At 41.9% G+C, this 15,116-nt stretch overlaps 1 protein-coding gene across 2 annotated transcripts in view; it reads left to right on the top strand.

The window, feature by feature from the left end:
* Positions 1–354: 354 nt before the first annotated feature.
* BEND7 (BEN domain containing 7) overlaps positions 355–15,116 on the top strand; it is a 67,022-nt gene continuing 52,260 nt past the window's right edge. Inside the window, exon 1 of one of the 2 annotated variants that reach the window (XM_083575304.1) lies at positions 355–3,209. In XM_083575304.1, coding sequence (XP_083431430.1) covers positions 3,149–3,209 — 61 coding nt within the window. In that variant the 5' untranslated portion in view covers positions 355–3,148. The remainder of the gene's footprint in view (positions 3,210–15,116) is intronic. The other variant, XM_083575305.1, reaches the window with a different exon arrangement.

Here is a 15,116-nt window from a genome sequence, read left to right as displayed (position 1 = left end):
AACAGAGGCTCCAGAATGGCAGATGAAGATGTTGGACTTTTTGGAGATGGCCGACCTGATTGGAAGAATCCGCGATCAGAAAGAAGAGGAGTATCAAGAAGAATGGAAGAAATTCAAAGACTATTTAGCCAAATATTGTAGCATAAGATAATTAGAAGTCACTTGAAAGTATCAAACAGGCTTAGGATTAGAATAAGAATGAACTGTAAAACATTATGGATTTAGATCATTAAGAAAAGAGAAGAAGATAGTAAATTGAAAGAGTTAATTTTATTAGAAATATGATTTTGGAGAGCTGTTACAAGTTTGATACAATGAAATTCAGTAAGGGGGGATTTGAGGAAGTCAGCTAACAATGAAAGTTAAATGAGGTTTTAGAAGTAATGTGTTTATATTTTTGTTTTGTTTTTTTCTTTAGTATTGTGATGTGTTTTGTGTGTTTTATATGTTATGTTTGTTATAAATGTGGAAAATTAAGAATTTTTTGACAACAAAACAACAGAGGCTCACCCCACTGTGTGGATTCAAACCGGCAAGCCCAAGAGGCTCAGTGGTTTAGACCACAGCGCCACCCACCTCCCTCACTCAAAAGGGTATCCAGCCCTTGAATTGCAAAAGGTTCCGCACCTCGGCAGTGCGGGGCTGCCGAGCAAACACTGATTTAAAACTTTCCTTCCCTGCCCCCTTTTAAAGAAAAGCAAGATGGTAAGAACTGTGAAGAAGGAAAACCTGGATGCTGTATCACAAATTAACAACATAATTTATGCTGCTTATTAACTGTGCAGTGTAACACTGTACTTGTTGCGTTAAGAATGTTTAAAACTGTCCCTTCATTGATGCAGTCATTTCTTTTCTTTGTTTACTAAAATTTGTAAAATGTCTATTAATAACAACAGCTGCAACTACATTTCTTAACCCTTCTTGATTGGTGTCTAAAGTCCCCAAAAATTAGCATAGCAGTAACTGTTTATTCTTTCATTTTAAAATTCACCAATCCAATATCAATGTTCAATGCAAAAAATAAAGAGATATTCCAATCAAGTGTATTTCAGTGGTTGCAATACTGAAAATACATAGCTAAAGAGCAATACATATGAAGCCTCCAACCAAAATGTAACTACTTGGCATGTGTCCTACTTGAGTTTATAAAATATGAAATGAACATTGTTACGAATTTGTCATAGGTTGATTTACAGTATTTTTCCATGTATAAGACGACCCCTATTTTTTTGAACCCAAAATTAATAAATCAATACTTTAAACAGCCTGTAACGGTTGGCAGAAGCAGCAGTGGAGCTCCGACCTGCAAGGCACCCTTGCCTTGTTGCGCTTTCTTGGGGGAAGTTGGCCAAAGTTGTTGAGGAGGAGGCAGCAGCAGCAGGCCCTGAGGCATCCCCCAAAACAGCGCCAGGTGAAATCATTTGTGGTTCTGGCGGCTTCTTCATGGCAGTCACAGACAGGTGATTAGTCTGTGTGTGTGTGTTTTACCCTTGTGCATTCCCCATTCGTGTATAAGACAACACCCAATTTGGGTCAAAAAGAATGGGCAAAAAACATTGTCTTATACACAGAAATGTAAATCTTGGGCCATATAGTGAAGTTTTCTGTTCATTTTTAATAGAATAATCTACTTGACTTGCTGTTGAATTTGTAAGTCTTTAAGGCGCCACAGACCTTGTTTTTGCTTGCTTCGAAGTAATCTGCAGTACTTGAAGAACATGCTTGGTAGAATAGCTATTTTTGACGAGCAATTTAGGAATAAATACATACAGTATTTCTTAGTCATGTTGTCTAACATGTTGTCTAACATGACTTAGTCATGTTATCTTCTGACCAGCCCAGCGGTTGCAAAATCCACCTGACACACGAAAGCCGAGCAAGGAGCTCTGGAGCGGAGACCTGCCCGCCTTGGGGCCTCTGCCGCCCGGCACGAGATCCTCCCGGACTCCGACGAATTAACGCTCTTTATCTCTTAAATCTGATCTTGCTCTATTATACTCGTGGAGAATGAATTGTGCTTGCTGGAGGAAGTTATGTGCGCGCCTCTATCTTGCGACGAGCATTTCCCCCCGCCGATTAACCCCCCCCCCGAACTGCCTGCGCGTTTCTCCTCCTTTTCTTTCACTGCGGTGCCCTCGGGGCTTTCTTTTTTGGGGTGTTTGCGATTCCAAGGCGCGCTTTCCCCGCGGAGCCCCGGTCCCGTCAGCTGTCCCGGCGGCCGCGGCCGAGGCTTCTCCCGCGCCCCTTCGCCCGGCAGGCCTGGCCAGGAGTTCTCGGCGGCGCGTCGTGAGGGACGAGGAGGCCATTTGCTGATGGAGAGACGCGCGCGTCTTCTTCGCCCCGCGACGGTCTCCTCACGCGCCGCCGCCGCCGCCGGGAAGGAGCTTGGGCGCCCAGGGAGCGAGCGGGCGGCGGCGGCGGCGGCGGCCTGTCGGAGGAGCCCCTCGCTCGGAGGAGCGAGAGGCCGAGGTGGGAGGGCACAAAATGGCGCTTCTCGGCTGGCCGCCGCGACAGCCCCACGCCCCCTTGCCGGGCGCCCCGCGCGGGAGGAGGGCAGGCAGCGCCGGCGAGAGACCCGCCGCGGCGGCGCCGCCTCCTCCTCCATTAGCAAGCAGGACGCGGCTCTCCCCGCCTCTCCCGCCGCCTCCCCGCCCGCTCCTCGGCGTGGCGCGCGCTCGCGAGCCGGCCTCGGGGTGGCGGCCCGCCGGCCCGCCTGTCACATCCGCCGCGGGGCGCGCCTGGCCTGGGCTTTCCCCAGCAGGTGGCAGCGGGATCCCAGGCGCCGCCGCTTCCGCCTCCGCCGCTTGGCCCGAGGCCCCCGCCGAAGCCGGCCAGGCGCGCCTCTGCCCTCCTCGCCAGGCGACGCGGCGGGAGAGGAGCCACGGCCGGCCAGCAGCCCCTCGCCAAAGTTTGGAACGGGCTGGGCGGCGGCGGCGGCGGCGGGGAGTCCGGAGCCAAGTTGCCCCGCGCCCCGAACTGCGCCTCTTTCTCCGGCGTCTCCCGCTTGTCTCGGGCTGCCTGGAGAGGCGGCCCTTGGTCGTCTTGTGGGGCGGCTGCTGCGCGCCGCGCTCTCCCTCCGCCCCGCAGCCCTCCTTCCTCGCCGCCGGCCTGCCCGCCTCCTCCCCTCGCTCGCCTTTGCTCACACACCATGGAGTTTACGGAGAGGAAGAGAAGCAGGAAATCCCAAAGCTTTAAACTGATAAATCAGGGTAAGGTGTGCGAGTGTGTTGGTGTGCTGTTGTTGGTGTGGGATTTGTGCTCGTCTCTGGGGAGGAGAAGAAGAAGAAGAAGAAGGAGACTTCATGTGCAAATCTAGAGGAAGAGCAGGATGTTATGAAATATGTGCCATTCCCTTCTGTCCGCCTCTCAATATTTAAACTCCCTAATTGTATTAACGCTGGAAGCACTGCGTGTGTGCTGTGTATGTGTATGTGTGTGTGGGGGGGAGTCTTCTCCTTCTCCATTTTAATAAAATGGACACTTTTTTTCCTCGGTCGGATGAGACACATAATGATAAAGTTAGGTCTTGTTTCGCGGTGAATGCCTTTTTAAAAGAAAAACAAAGGCTCAAATCAGGGACATAACGAAACATTCGTACTTGGGGAGAGGGGGACCTGTTTCTTTCTCCTTTTTTAAGTACTGAATTCCTCTCGGTGCGCTTGCTGTCTTCAGCTTTGTTTCTCCCTTTCCTTATGGACCGATTGTGCCCAGACACGCATTGAGACGAGGAGCTTGGCGGAGGTTGCCTTCAGCACACGCATCCACAACGCAGCCCGTGAAACCACACAGGATCGGGCGCGGGGCGGGGGGGGGGGCAGGCAACTTGTCCTTCCCGTGTGAGCTCCTCGGAAGAGGAATGCGGATCTCTAAGCAGAATAATGGCAGGAAACGTGTAAAAAATGTGCCCTTTCACTTTCGTCTAAGGGGTGTGTGTGGATAGATAGATAGATCGATGGATCGATCCTTGGTGTTGTATAACAGGTGTTCTCCTTGGAAGGTTTGTACTCTTATTTCATTTGACTTTAAAACATGGCTGGAGAAGGTCCTTACCACTGAACGCAAATATCTCCATGAACTGCGTATGTGCCCTGCATGATAAGTTGAGGGCAGGTAATTTAGAGGGTAGTGCTGCTGTTACTCTTCTTCTTATTTGATAATTCATCATTAAATAATTCAGACACTCTTCTTTAACTTGTCATTTCTGGTGGAAATTGGATACAGTATAAGATTTCTGAAATAAAGAACTGAGAAGGAATAGATAACGTAAACGTTGGTTTTCTCTCTTTTTTTTTTTTTTTTTTAAATCTCTTTATTAATTTCATACACATACATACATACACACATATACATATACATTTACATCAATGTTAAAAGAAAAAGAAAAAGGAAAGAGAAAAAATCAAAGAAGAACAAAATTGGAACGTAAGTATAAGTATAAATACATAAGAAAAATACCCGAAAAAGGAGAAAATAATAATGTTAATACTAATGATAATGATAATGACGCTTAAATAACACTTAAAAATGTTAGACATCTGAATCACGTGCGACCTACTCCGATTCTCCACTTCAGTACTTGTTCCTCTCCTTTGTTTCTTTAGAACTTCAAATGACTTTCTCTTCTTTTTTCTATTCGACCCCCTACTAACTTCCCTCCCCCCTGGTTTCAGGCTTCTTAATATCAGCTATTTAACTCTCTGCAGTTGATTTTTAAATTTATATACACATCTATATACACATCGTGAGATTTATATCAAATCCGCTATAGTCTTAAAATTTCTATATTTCCCTTCTATATACACCAAGAATTTGTTCCAGTCATTCACAAACTTTGCCTTCTTTTGATTTCTAATTCTTTGTGTTAATTTTGCTAGACTTACAAATTCAAATAATTTTATTTGCCACTCTTCTATTGTTGGGGTATTTTGACTCTTCCAATTTTGGGCTATTAACAATCTGGCCGCCGTCGTAGCGTACTGAAATAACACTTTGTCCTCTTTTTTAATCTCGTCCCCCACAATTCCTAGTAGAAATGCTTCTGGGCGTTTGGGAAATGTATATTTAAATATTTTTTTCATTTCGTTATAAATAAGCTCCCAATATTTCTTCATTTCCTCGCATGTCCACCACATGTGGAGGAAATTGCCTTCTTTGGTTCTACACTTCCAGCAGTTCTTATTACTGGTTTTGTACATTTTCCCCAGCTTTGCTGGGGTGATGTACCACCTATACATCATCTTTTCCAAGTTCTCCCTCAGTGATACACATGCTGTGAATTTCATTCCACTAGACCATAGTTCATACCATCTGTCGTATTCTATATTATATCCCAAGTCCATAGCCCACCTTGTCATAACCCCTTTTATTTCCTCATCTTTCGTATCCCATTCTAAAAGTATATTATACATTTTTGATAATATTTTATTTTTGCCTTCAATTATCTCTATCTGGAACTTTGATTTTTTTTCGTTCATACCTATCTTTTTGTCCACTGTCCATATCGCATTTATTTGATGGTATTGAATCCAACCCGAAAGCTCGTTCTTCAAATCTTCATATGTTCTCATCCTCCATCCATTTTCCGTCTTTGTTAATAACTCCTCATATGTTAATCTTTTACCCTCCATATTGGCCTTTTTTATTATCAGCATATCCATTGGGGATAGCCACCAAGGTGTTTTCCATTCTAAAAGTTTTTTGTTTCTCTCCCACACTTCTAAAAGAGGGCCCCTGATGATATGATTCGAGAATCCCTTATGAATCTTTTCTTTACCTTGCCACAAATAGGAGTGCCAGCCAAACCTATTGTTGGACCCCTCCAGATCCAACAAGTCAGTATTTTCTAGAGTGATCCAATCCTTTATCCAGCAAAGACTGGCAGCTTCATAGTAGAGTTTCAGATTGGGTACCGAGAACCCTCCTCTCTCCTTTCTATCCGTTAAGATTTTATAGTTAATCCTTGGTCTTTTGTTTTGCCATATAAATTTCGAGAGGGTTCTCTGCCACTCCTTAAATAATTTAGTACCCCTAATTACCGGTAAATTTTGAAATAAGAATAACATCCTCGGAAGCAAGTTCATTTTTATTGCTGCCATCCTTCCTCTCCACGAAAGCTTCACTCTATTCCATGTTTCTAGATCTTTCTTTATTTCTTTCCATATGGCCGAATAATTATCCTGGATCAAATTTATATTTTTTGTAGTTAGCCAAATTCCCAAGTACCTCACTTTTTTTACCACATTTATTCCATACGTCCTTTCCAATTCTTCATAACCTTCTTTTTTAATATTCTTAGTCAGCATTTTAGTTTTTACTTTATTTAATTTAAATCCGGACAACTTACCAAATTCCTCTATCTTTCCCAACGCGGCGCCCATACTTCTTTGTGGGTTTTCTAGTGAGAGCATTAAATCGTCCGCGTATGCTTTTAACTTAAATTCTTTAGTTCCTATTTTAATCCCCCGGATTTCTGGTGTTACTCTTATTTTGTTTAGGATCACCTCCAGGGCCATAATAAATAAAAGTGGTGACAGGGGGCATCCCTGTCTGGTGCCCTTTTCGATCTTAAAGGAATTTGTTAAATTATTATTTATAATTAATTTAGCAGATTGAATAGAATATATTGATTTTATGCCCTCCATAAACTCACCTTCCAATCCGACTTTTCCCATGCTCTTCAATAGAAATTCCCAAGAGACGTTATCAAACGCCTTTTCGGCGTCTATGAAGATTAGTGCCGCGGGGATTTCATTTTTGTCCTCTAAATATTCAATAAGGTCGACCGTATGTCTTATGTTATCTTTCAAAAATCTGTTTGGAAGGAAGCCAGCCTGATCTTTGTGTATTATATTTACTAAACATTTCTTCAATCTGTTTGCCATCACTTCCGCAAAGATTTTGTAATCGTTATTCAAAAGGGAAATTGGTCTATAGTTCTTAATATCTAATCTATCTGTACCTGGTTTAAGGATCATTGTGATGTGAGCTTCCTTCCATGTTACTGGCGCCTTTCCCCCTTTTAGAATGTTATTCATTACCTCATTTAGCACTGGTGTTAATTGGCTTTCAAATACTTTGTAATATTTTGCTGATAGGCCATCCGGCCCCGGGGCTTTCCCCAGTTTCATTTTCCTTATTGCCCCTTGAATTTCCTCTGTTCTTATGGGATTATTTAATTGGATTCTTTCCTCCTCTGTTATTTTCCTCCCACTATAATTTTCTAAATATTTCTCTATTTGGGTTACGTCTTCATGCTCTTTTTTATATAATTTCTCGTAGAATTTAAGAAAATTTTCTTTTATTTCTTTTGGGTCTTCTATCATCAGCTCATTTACCCTTATTTTGTTTATAACGCTTTGTTTTTGTCTTTTCCTAAGTTGCCAGGCTAATAATTTACCCGTTTTGTTAGCAGACTCAAAGTATTTCTGTTTCATTAATTTGATTTTCCATTCTATTTCCTCATTTGTCAACATTGAGTACTGCGCTTGTAGTACTTTTATCATTTGTATGTTTTGTTCATCTTTTGGGTTCCTTATTAGTTTTCTCTCACAATCCTCTATCTGTTTCAAGATTTCTTCTTTCTTCTTATCTCTGACCTTCCTCCTATAGCTATTTTGCTGGATGAAGAACCCTCTTAACACCGCCTTACTGGCGTCCCACACCGTGTTTAACCCTACTTCTGTATTCAGATTTAACTCCATGTAGTTTTTTAAGGTGAGTTTAGCTTTTTCCACCACTTCTTCGTTCTCCAATAAATATTCATTTAATCTCCATCTAAATTCACCTTGAGATTTACCTTTTATAACCGAGATTATTGAGTTATGGTCGGAAAATGTTCTGGGTTGAATTTCACATTTTATGGTTCTCACTGAGAGCTCTCTTGATATCCACACTTGGTCGATTCTTCCCCAACTCTTATGCACCTCCGAGAAAAAAGTAAATTGTTTCTCTAGGGCATGTTTATGTCTCCAGATGTCTATTAGGTCTAAATTATCCTCTAGTTTATCGAATGTTTTTGGTAGCTTCCCTTGATTCCTTTTTTTCCCGTTAGATAATCTATCTAATTCTGGTTTCTTTACCCCATTGAGATCTCCTAAGATTATCATCTTGTTGCATTCTAACTCCAATAGTATTTGCTCTAATTTTCCAAAGAACTCCAATTTCTTCGAATTCGGAGCATAGACATTTATCACATTTATTTTTTCTCCCTGGAAATTGATTTGCACCCCTAAGATCCTACCTTCTTCATCTTTACAGATCAGTTTAGGTTCCCATTTTTCTTTTATATATGTCACCACACCTTTTTTCTTTTCATTTATACAATTCGTGAATTCCACCCCTAGTTTGTTCTGTGTCAAAATATGTCTGTGTTTTTTAATTACATGTGTCTCTTGAAGACAGATTACATCTAAATTTTTCTTTTTCAACACATTCACTATTTTATTCCTTTTGGATTTTTCATTCAAACCGTTCACATTCCACGATAATATTTTCAGGTTCATTGTATTAACCATTTTCCCGTTAAGTCCCAGCTAATAAGTTGCCTTTAGTTGTTTTTGCTTTCTTCGTACCCTTCCTGTTCTTCCTCTTCCTCTTCCTTACTTAACTCCTCCTCTTCTTCGTCGTCTGACTCTCCTTCCCTGGCGCTATCCTCTTTCCCTTTCTCCAACTCATTTTTCTTTCTTTTTCCTCCTGCTACCTCATATCTTTCTTCTACTTTTCCTAGCTCTTTTTCATACCTACGCAAGAACTTATTCATCTCCTGAATTTCTGCCATCTTGAACCTTTTATCCTTGTAGTAGAAGGAAATCCCCTCAGGGAATTCCCACCGGTATTGTATATTATTCTTTTTTAATGCACTAGTCAACTGTCTATAACCTTCTCTCTTGCGTAGGAGTCTGATCGGTATTTCCTTATATATGATAATTGATTTACCATCAATAATTAACCTCTTTTGGTAGCTCATTTTTAGGATCAGGTTCTTCATTTCTATCGAGTTGAAGATAACTATACAATCTCCTGGTGCATTCTTTAGTCTTAACTGCTTAGTTTTAGTTTTTATTCTGAAGGCATTCTCAATCGAGTATGCCACCTCCTCCCCTTTCATATTTAACCATCTAGCAATTTCTATTATCATTTTTTCTCTGATGTTTTCATTTACTTCTTCACCTACCCCCCTGAACTTTAAGTTTAATTGTTTCTGTTTCATTTCAATCATCGCTAAGTTGTCCAATATCTGATCTTGATTTCTATTCATTTCTCCTATTTCGTCTTTAATCTTTTCTGTTTCCTTTCTATGGTCTCTTATCTCCTTTTGCATCCTTTTATTTGATTCTTCCAGGGTTTTTGATCGTACCGAAAGATCTTTGATTCTAATTGATAATTCACCTACTACTCCTTCTATTTTTTTATCTATAGAATCATTTATCTCTTCTAATTTTTTTTCCATATGTATCTCCCTTTGTCTAAATTCGTCTTTGATTTTTAACCAGAGGATATCCAGATCTTTGATCTCCTCCTGTCTGGATACTTTCCTTTCAGAGGGTGTTCCCCCTACTTTCTTTCCATTTTTACCCGACATTTTGCCTTCTCTGTTTTTGTTATTCTCTAAAGACTCACAATATATCTCCTCTCCCCTAGAGGGCGCACAATCTAAAGTTTACCTTCGGTTGTTCCTCTGGGTTTACTCTTTTTAACCTCTACTACAAATCTTACTTTATGCCCCGGATTATCAACCTCTTTTCTCTTTTCTCACTAAGCCAGACCACAGCAAGGCACTTGGTCCAATGTTATGACACAATATATACCAATGAACCAGTACACCTTAGATATGAGTTGTTACAATCACAACACACAAAATAAAAAAAGAGAGGTGAAGATTAGAGTCCAGAAAAAGAAATTAATTAGTTGGTTATATCCGATATTTACGTCCACTCCAGGAGAGTAAGTCCAATTTCCAGCCTCAATAATACTATGTAGATTGTTCAAATTAATTGCACTTTATGTCCCGGGGTCTGAGGCTCTTCTGCCACTTGTTAGTTAAGTCCACATTAATATTGTCTATCGAATGAGGAGGGGGGGAAATTCCGGAAGCTGCTCCAACCTCCGACCCTTTAGTTTAGGTCGGTAGTTGAGTTTATAATCCACCGATTTCAAAAAGGGAAGATAGGCACAAATAATTCCTAACAGGGACAAAAGTCCAGCTTGTCCTTTTATATTTCAAATTGTTTTTCAACCCTGAGATGGCTCTTTCAGAATCCAACTTATCCTTCCAAGTTTCTATATTACCCCTCTAGAGTCCTTCCGTCTCTTAACTCAGTTCTCCTTCTTTATTTAAACTCTTCCAGACGCAAGAGAAGTTAGAAAAAAAAATATCCAGAACGTGCCTAGAGAGGTGTAGAGTCTTTGTTCTGGTCTTTACTCCAATCTATTATTTACTCAAACTGTCTCTTACAGAGGGACCCTGTAGTTCCAGAAAGTTCCCTTCCACTCCGTTGTGTCTTTCCTATTTCTTTCACAGTTTTTCCAACTTTTTCTCCTCTCAAAAGAAGGTTCAAAGCCTCTGCAGGTTCACGTATTTGATTAAATTGTCATCCGCCGTTTAAATTCCATTTGCCTCGTTTTGGTGGAACTGTCGAGGACTTTCTCTTCTCTCTCCTCTATAGCCGGTAATTCTCCATTTTCTTTCCTTTCTCTCACGACTGGGTGTCCCGCGCCATTTTGCACTGAAATCAGGTAGGGCTCCTTAAGTAACTTATTTTCGCCTTGAACCCCCCTGATATTAAGCAATTAAGTTCCTTAATAAGTTCCTTATATTTTGGGGGGTCCTGTTAGGTAGTTTGTGGAGATTTGTCGCTTATCAGTGGGAGCTAAGAGGCATCATTTCACGGGGTCCGCAGAGCTTACCATTCGCGTTTCTCAGTCCCGTCGTCTTCAAGCTTTTTAAAAAAAAAAACTCGAAAAGAACTCCGAGACTCCGCCAACGCCGCTTGGTAGCTTATCCCTCAAGAACGCCCGCCTTGAGATTTTCGGGGGTCGCAGTGCCCTTGCGTCTCCCCCAAGCCCCCGTGAAACTCAGAAAAGCCCGCAGCGACTTTTCTGCGCTCCCTGCTGCTCGCGATCCCAAACCGGAAGTCCCAAACCGGAAGTCGGTTTTCTCTCTTTTTTAAGCCTATGGCAACACATTCTTGAAGTTTACTTTTTTAACCAAAGGGTTGTGCTTATAGCGTGATTGCTGTACTGTTGGACAGTAACAAGCAAAGACTAATGTAAGGGAACTGTCACACAGTGAAAATTGGACTGATTTGTTTCAGAACTTCTTGCCTTTCAACTATACTTAAGTTATAGTATATAAAAGTAGCTGAACGCATACGTTTCCATAAGATAAGATTCAATCAAATAAGTCCTCAGCAATAAGAAGTAAATGCAAATTACGTTCAGTGCTCAGGGGTTAAAATATTCAACATAGCATTTTATCTGACCTCCAGTTCTACAAATGGTTTCTTTTCCCTATTGAAGCGTGTATGTTTTGATTAAAAAAAAATAAGTAGATGGTGCACAAAGCAGTTTTAAAATTTACAATTTTAGAAAGTGTGTGGTTCATCTGACACTTCTGAGCTGTTGTTTTTATTTGACTGATATGAGGATTTGTTTCCACTGTGGTTGATGTTTCCCTAGTTGGTGTTTCCTTAGCAATAGGCCTGTTCCTTCTGCTCGAATCATAACATCAGGAATACAGAGAAGTCTTGTTTGCTGTCATGGATCTGATAGGCCCTGGACTATAATATCCCAGGGAAAGGAGAGTATGACAGAGGATACTGCTAATTATTATATTATGTGAAGTTTAGTATATATTACAGCTTTTAAACTTAACACTCATGTGACTCAAACTGTTCATGATTTATTTGTATTGGATATAGTACTGATTTCCTATTTTGACACAGTAGTTGGGTAGGGTAGTATTCACCTAAGTTTTACTTAGAGTAGATCTATTTAAATTAATGACTGTGACTAAGTTAGGTCCATTAATTTCAATATATCTCCTCTGAGTAAAACTTAATTGAATGTTATGCATAGTCCTCCTTGATACTTTGACAATTTTATATGTTTGTATTTATTTTCATAACATTTATACACTGCTTGATTGTAAAAAAAGCTTCAGAGCAGTTTACAAAAAGAATAAAACAATTAAATTATAGGTAAAAACAGTTAAAAACAACTATTTTAAACATTCAATGTGATTACTGCTCATGGAGTCTGGGCTTAAGATAAAGGTTCCGAGGACATGTTAAACTGCAGTACCAGCACAGGTTGGAAACGAGCAAAAAAATCACATGAATGGTTGCCACACCAGAAAGAACTGCGTATGGTGGATCAATGTCAGAATTATGCCAAAAGGGTGGCATAAATCTTTGCTGAAACTTCCCCTGAAATGACTGTGTGTTGAGTCTTGTCTGTTGGTATTGCCTGTCAGTCTCATTGCTTGAGTCATAAATCATACACCCTTATTGTCTTCTGTTGCATTGTTTGAAGCATAAAGTCTAGTGAACCTTCTTAAGTATTATAATATGAATCTTTTTTATTATTGAAACCCAGCCCAAGGGATAGAGTAAAGGATTAGCACTTGTCCCAGCGAAGAGAAGGTATTGCAAGTCTTCTCAGACTCATAATTAATGCAGAGGACGTGAGTTCCACAGGTGTGGGGGAAATCATTGAGAATGTCTCTGACACCCAGATGAACTTGGAGGTTAAACTTCATAAACCTGGAGAATGTGGTCTCTAAGTAACAGTGTAAGAAACAAGCCATTTTACAAATTGGTGATGTTCAGGTAAAGGTACCCCTGCCCGTACGGGCCAGTCGTGTCCCACTCTAGGGTTGTGCGCCCATCTCACTTAAGAGGCCGGGGGCCAGTGCTGTCCGGAGACACTTCCGGGTCACGTGGCCAGCGTGACGAAGCTGCTCTGGCGAGCCAGCACCAGCACAGCACAAGGAAACGCCGTTTACCTTCCTGCTATAAAGCAGTACCTATTTGTCTACTTGCACTTAGGGGTGCTTTCGAACTGCTAGGTGGGCAGGAGCTGGGACCGAAAGACAGGAGCTCACCCCGCCGTGGGGATTCGAACCGCCGACCATACGATCGGCAAGTCCTAGGCACTGAGGTTTTACCCACAGCGCCACCCGCGTCCCATGATGTTCAGGAGGCTCACATTTTATTTATTGTATCTGATTAGGGACAAAATGATATAAATGCTAGAAGATTATCTGGAATTCAACCAAGTTTATAGTATCTGTAGTACTCTGCCGTCCTGGAACTCCTTCTTCAATTAATTGTATATGATTGTGACTCTCGCCAATATCAGGTTAGCATAGCATTAGTTTCAGTGGGAACACTGGATGCTACATGAGCCCAATTGGAATGAATGGAGGTTGTGCAGTCAGTGCATAGTGCATTGTGATTTTGATATATTAGGATACTGTATGGTGCCTCCTGTATTACATTCAGCTAGAGAGACCAGTGGTGTCCGCATGCCCAGATATTTAGAATCTTGAACCAGGCCCTAAATCTAATAATAATTTCAAGTAGAAGCATTAATTTATTTTAAAATCTAAAAAACAGAAGAGTCTGTTCTGAACTTTTGGAGGACAAACTGTAGTTACTTGTTATATTTTTGTCAGTGCAGGCATGTTTCCTAGCCAAGGAAGACTATATTGTGTATTGCATTTGGCTCAGGGGCTGTGTGGTCACTTATTGTAATATTAAATCTTCATTTCAAAATTGCATTTAGAGTTTAGCAATCCATATTGCCTTGGTGAAAGCTAGAAATTGTGAACATAGTGCAGACTCTTAGTTCCATTCCTTTCTCCCCAGGGCAAATGGCTGAATGGATCATGTGCTCCTGTCTAGCATGATTCAAGTAATGGATCTGGTCGCTCTGTTTCTCTTGTCTAAAACCCAGTTCCCAACGTTCTGTTGCACCAGGGATAGCCACCCTCTTTGGACCAGTGGACACAATTTTTGAATTTTGAGAGAGTTCTGGGATGCCAGCCACAGAATAACTGCTGGGGTGGGGGAAGGCATAACACAAAATGGCTGCCATGGGGAGCATGGCACAACACAAAATAAGGGGGGCAGCTACCCTTGGAGACATTCCACTTACTATGGGAAACTAGCTTTTTCCAGGCCCGTACAGAGGGTTGGGGGGCAACTGGGTACTCCTGCCCTGGGCCTCAAAGAGCTAAGTATACCCGGGGGTCCTGCCAGGGGCCTAATGGGCTTATGCTGCATTGCCAAGAATGCTCTGGGCTTCCCAGCTGCCCAGAGACTTAATGGGTGTAACTGTATTCACGGCAGGCCTTCAATACTAAAATATGGACCTGCATTACTGTGTACTAGTGTAGAGCGTCTCATGGACAAGACTCCTGCCCCAGGCCTCAGACAAGCTCTGCACAGGCCTGGCTCTGTCCTACTGCCCTTCATTGTGTAGAACCCCCCCTCTCCCCCCCCACCAAGTGATGCTGTTTCTGTCTAACAACAGAGAACATTTCTTAGTACCAGGAAAAATGTACAAAGTGGCCACACCACACTCACTGCCATTTCACAGAAATTGTTTAGAAGGTACATTCACATTTTGTCCCATAACTTACTTTCTAGGGAAGAAAGAGACTTACTTCTTTTTTAAAAAGAGAGCTCACCAGTTAAAACCTTGTGGGTGCCGTGGTATCTGCAGGCATTGGGTTGGTGACCCCTGTGGTACACGCTAGTGTGATGAAGAAACAACCACCATGAGACGATGTAGATGAAGGAGCAGCTCTTCAAGCAGGCAGGACTTGCACTGGCTGGAACTCCCATCAGCGAAGGGCAGGTTTACCACTACCATGGTGGTGTCCTCAAGTGCATCTGTTGATTTTCTTTCACATAAGCTGAGTGGTTTGCATGAGTTTGTAATAAGGAAATGTAAAATCCTGGCTTTGGGGACGCTGACTCTGGTGACTCAGCCCTCAGTGGCAGGAATAGCATAAGCAGGTACTCATCCCTTAGTGGCCCTTGCAGTGCAGCTCCCCACCTCTGTGTATGCCCGTGGCACCCTAATGATGGGCATTTTGATACTAAAGAATA

This window comes from Podarcis filfolensis, assembly GCF_964270895.1.
Source record: "Podarcis filfolensis genome assembly, chromosome: 10".
NCBI lineage: Eukaryota > Metazoa > Chordata > Lepidosauria > Squamata > Lacertidae > Podarcis > Podarcis filfolensis.
The sequence above is the reverse complement of the archived record's forward strand: the minus strand, read 5'-3'. Positions and strand labels throughout refer to the sequence as shown.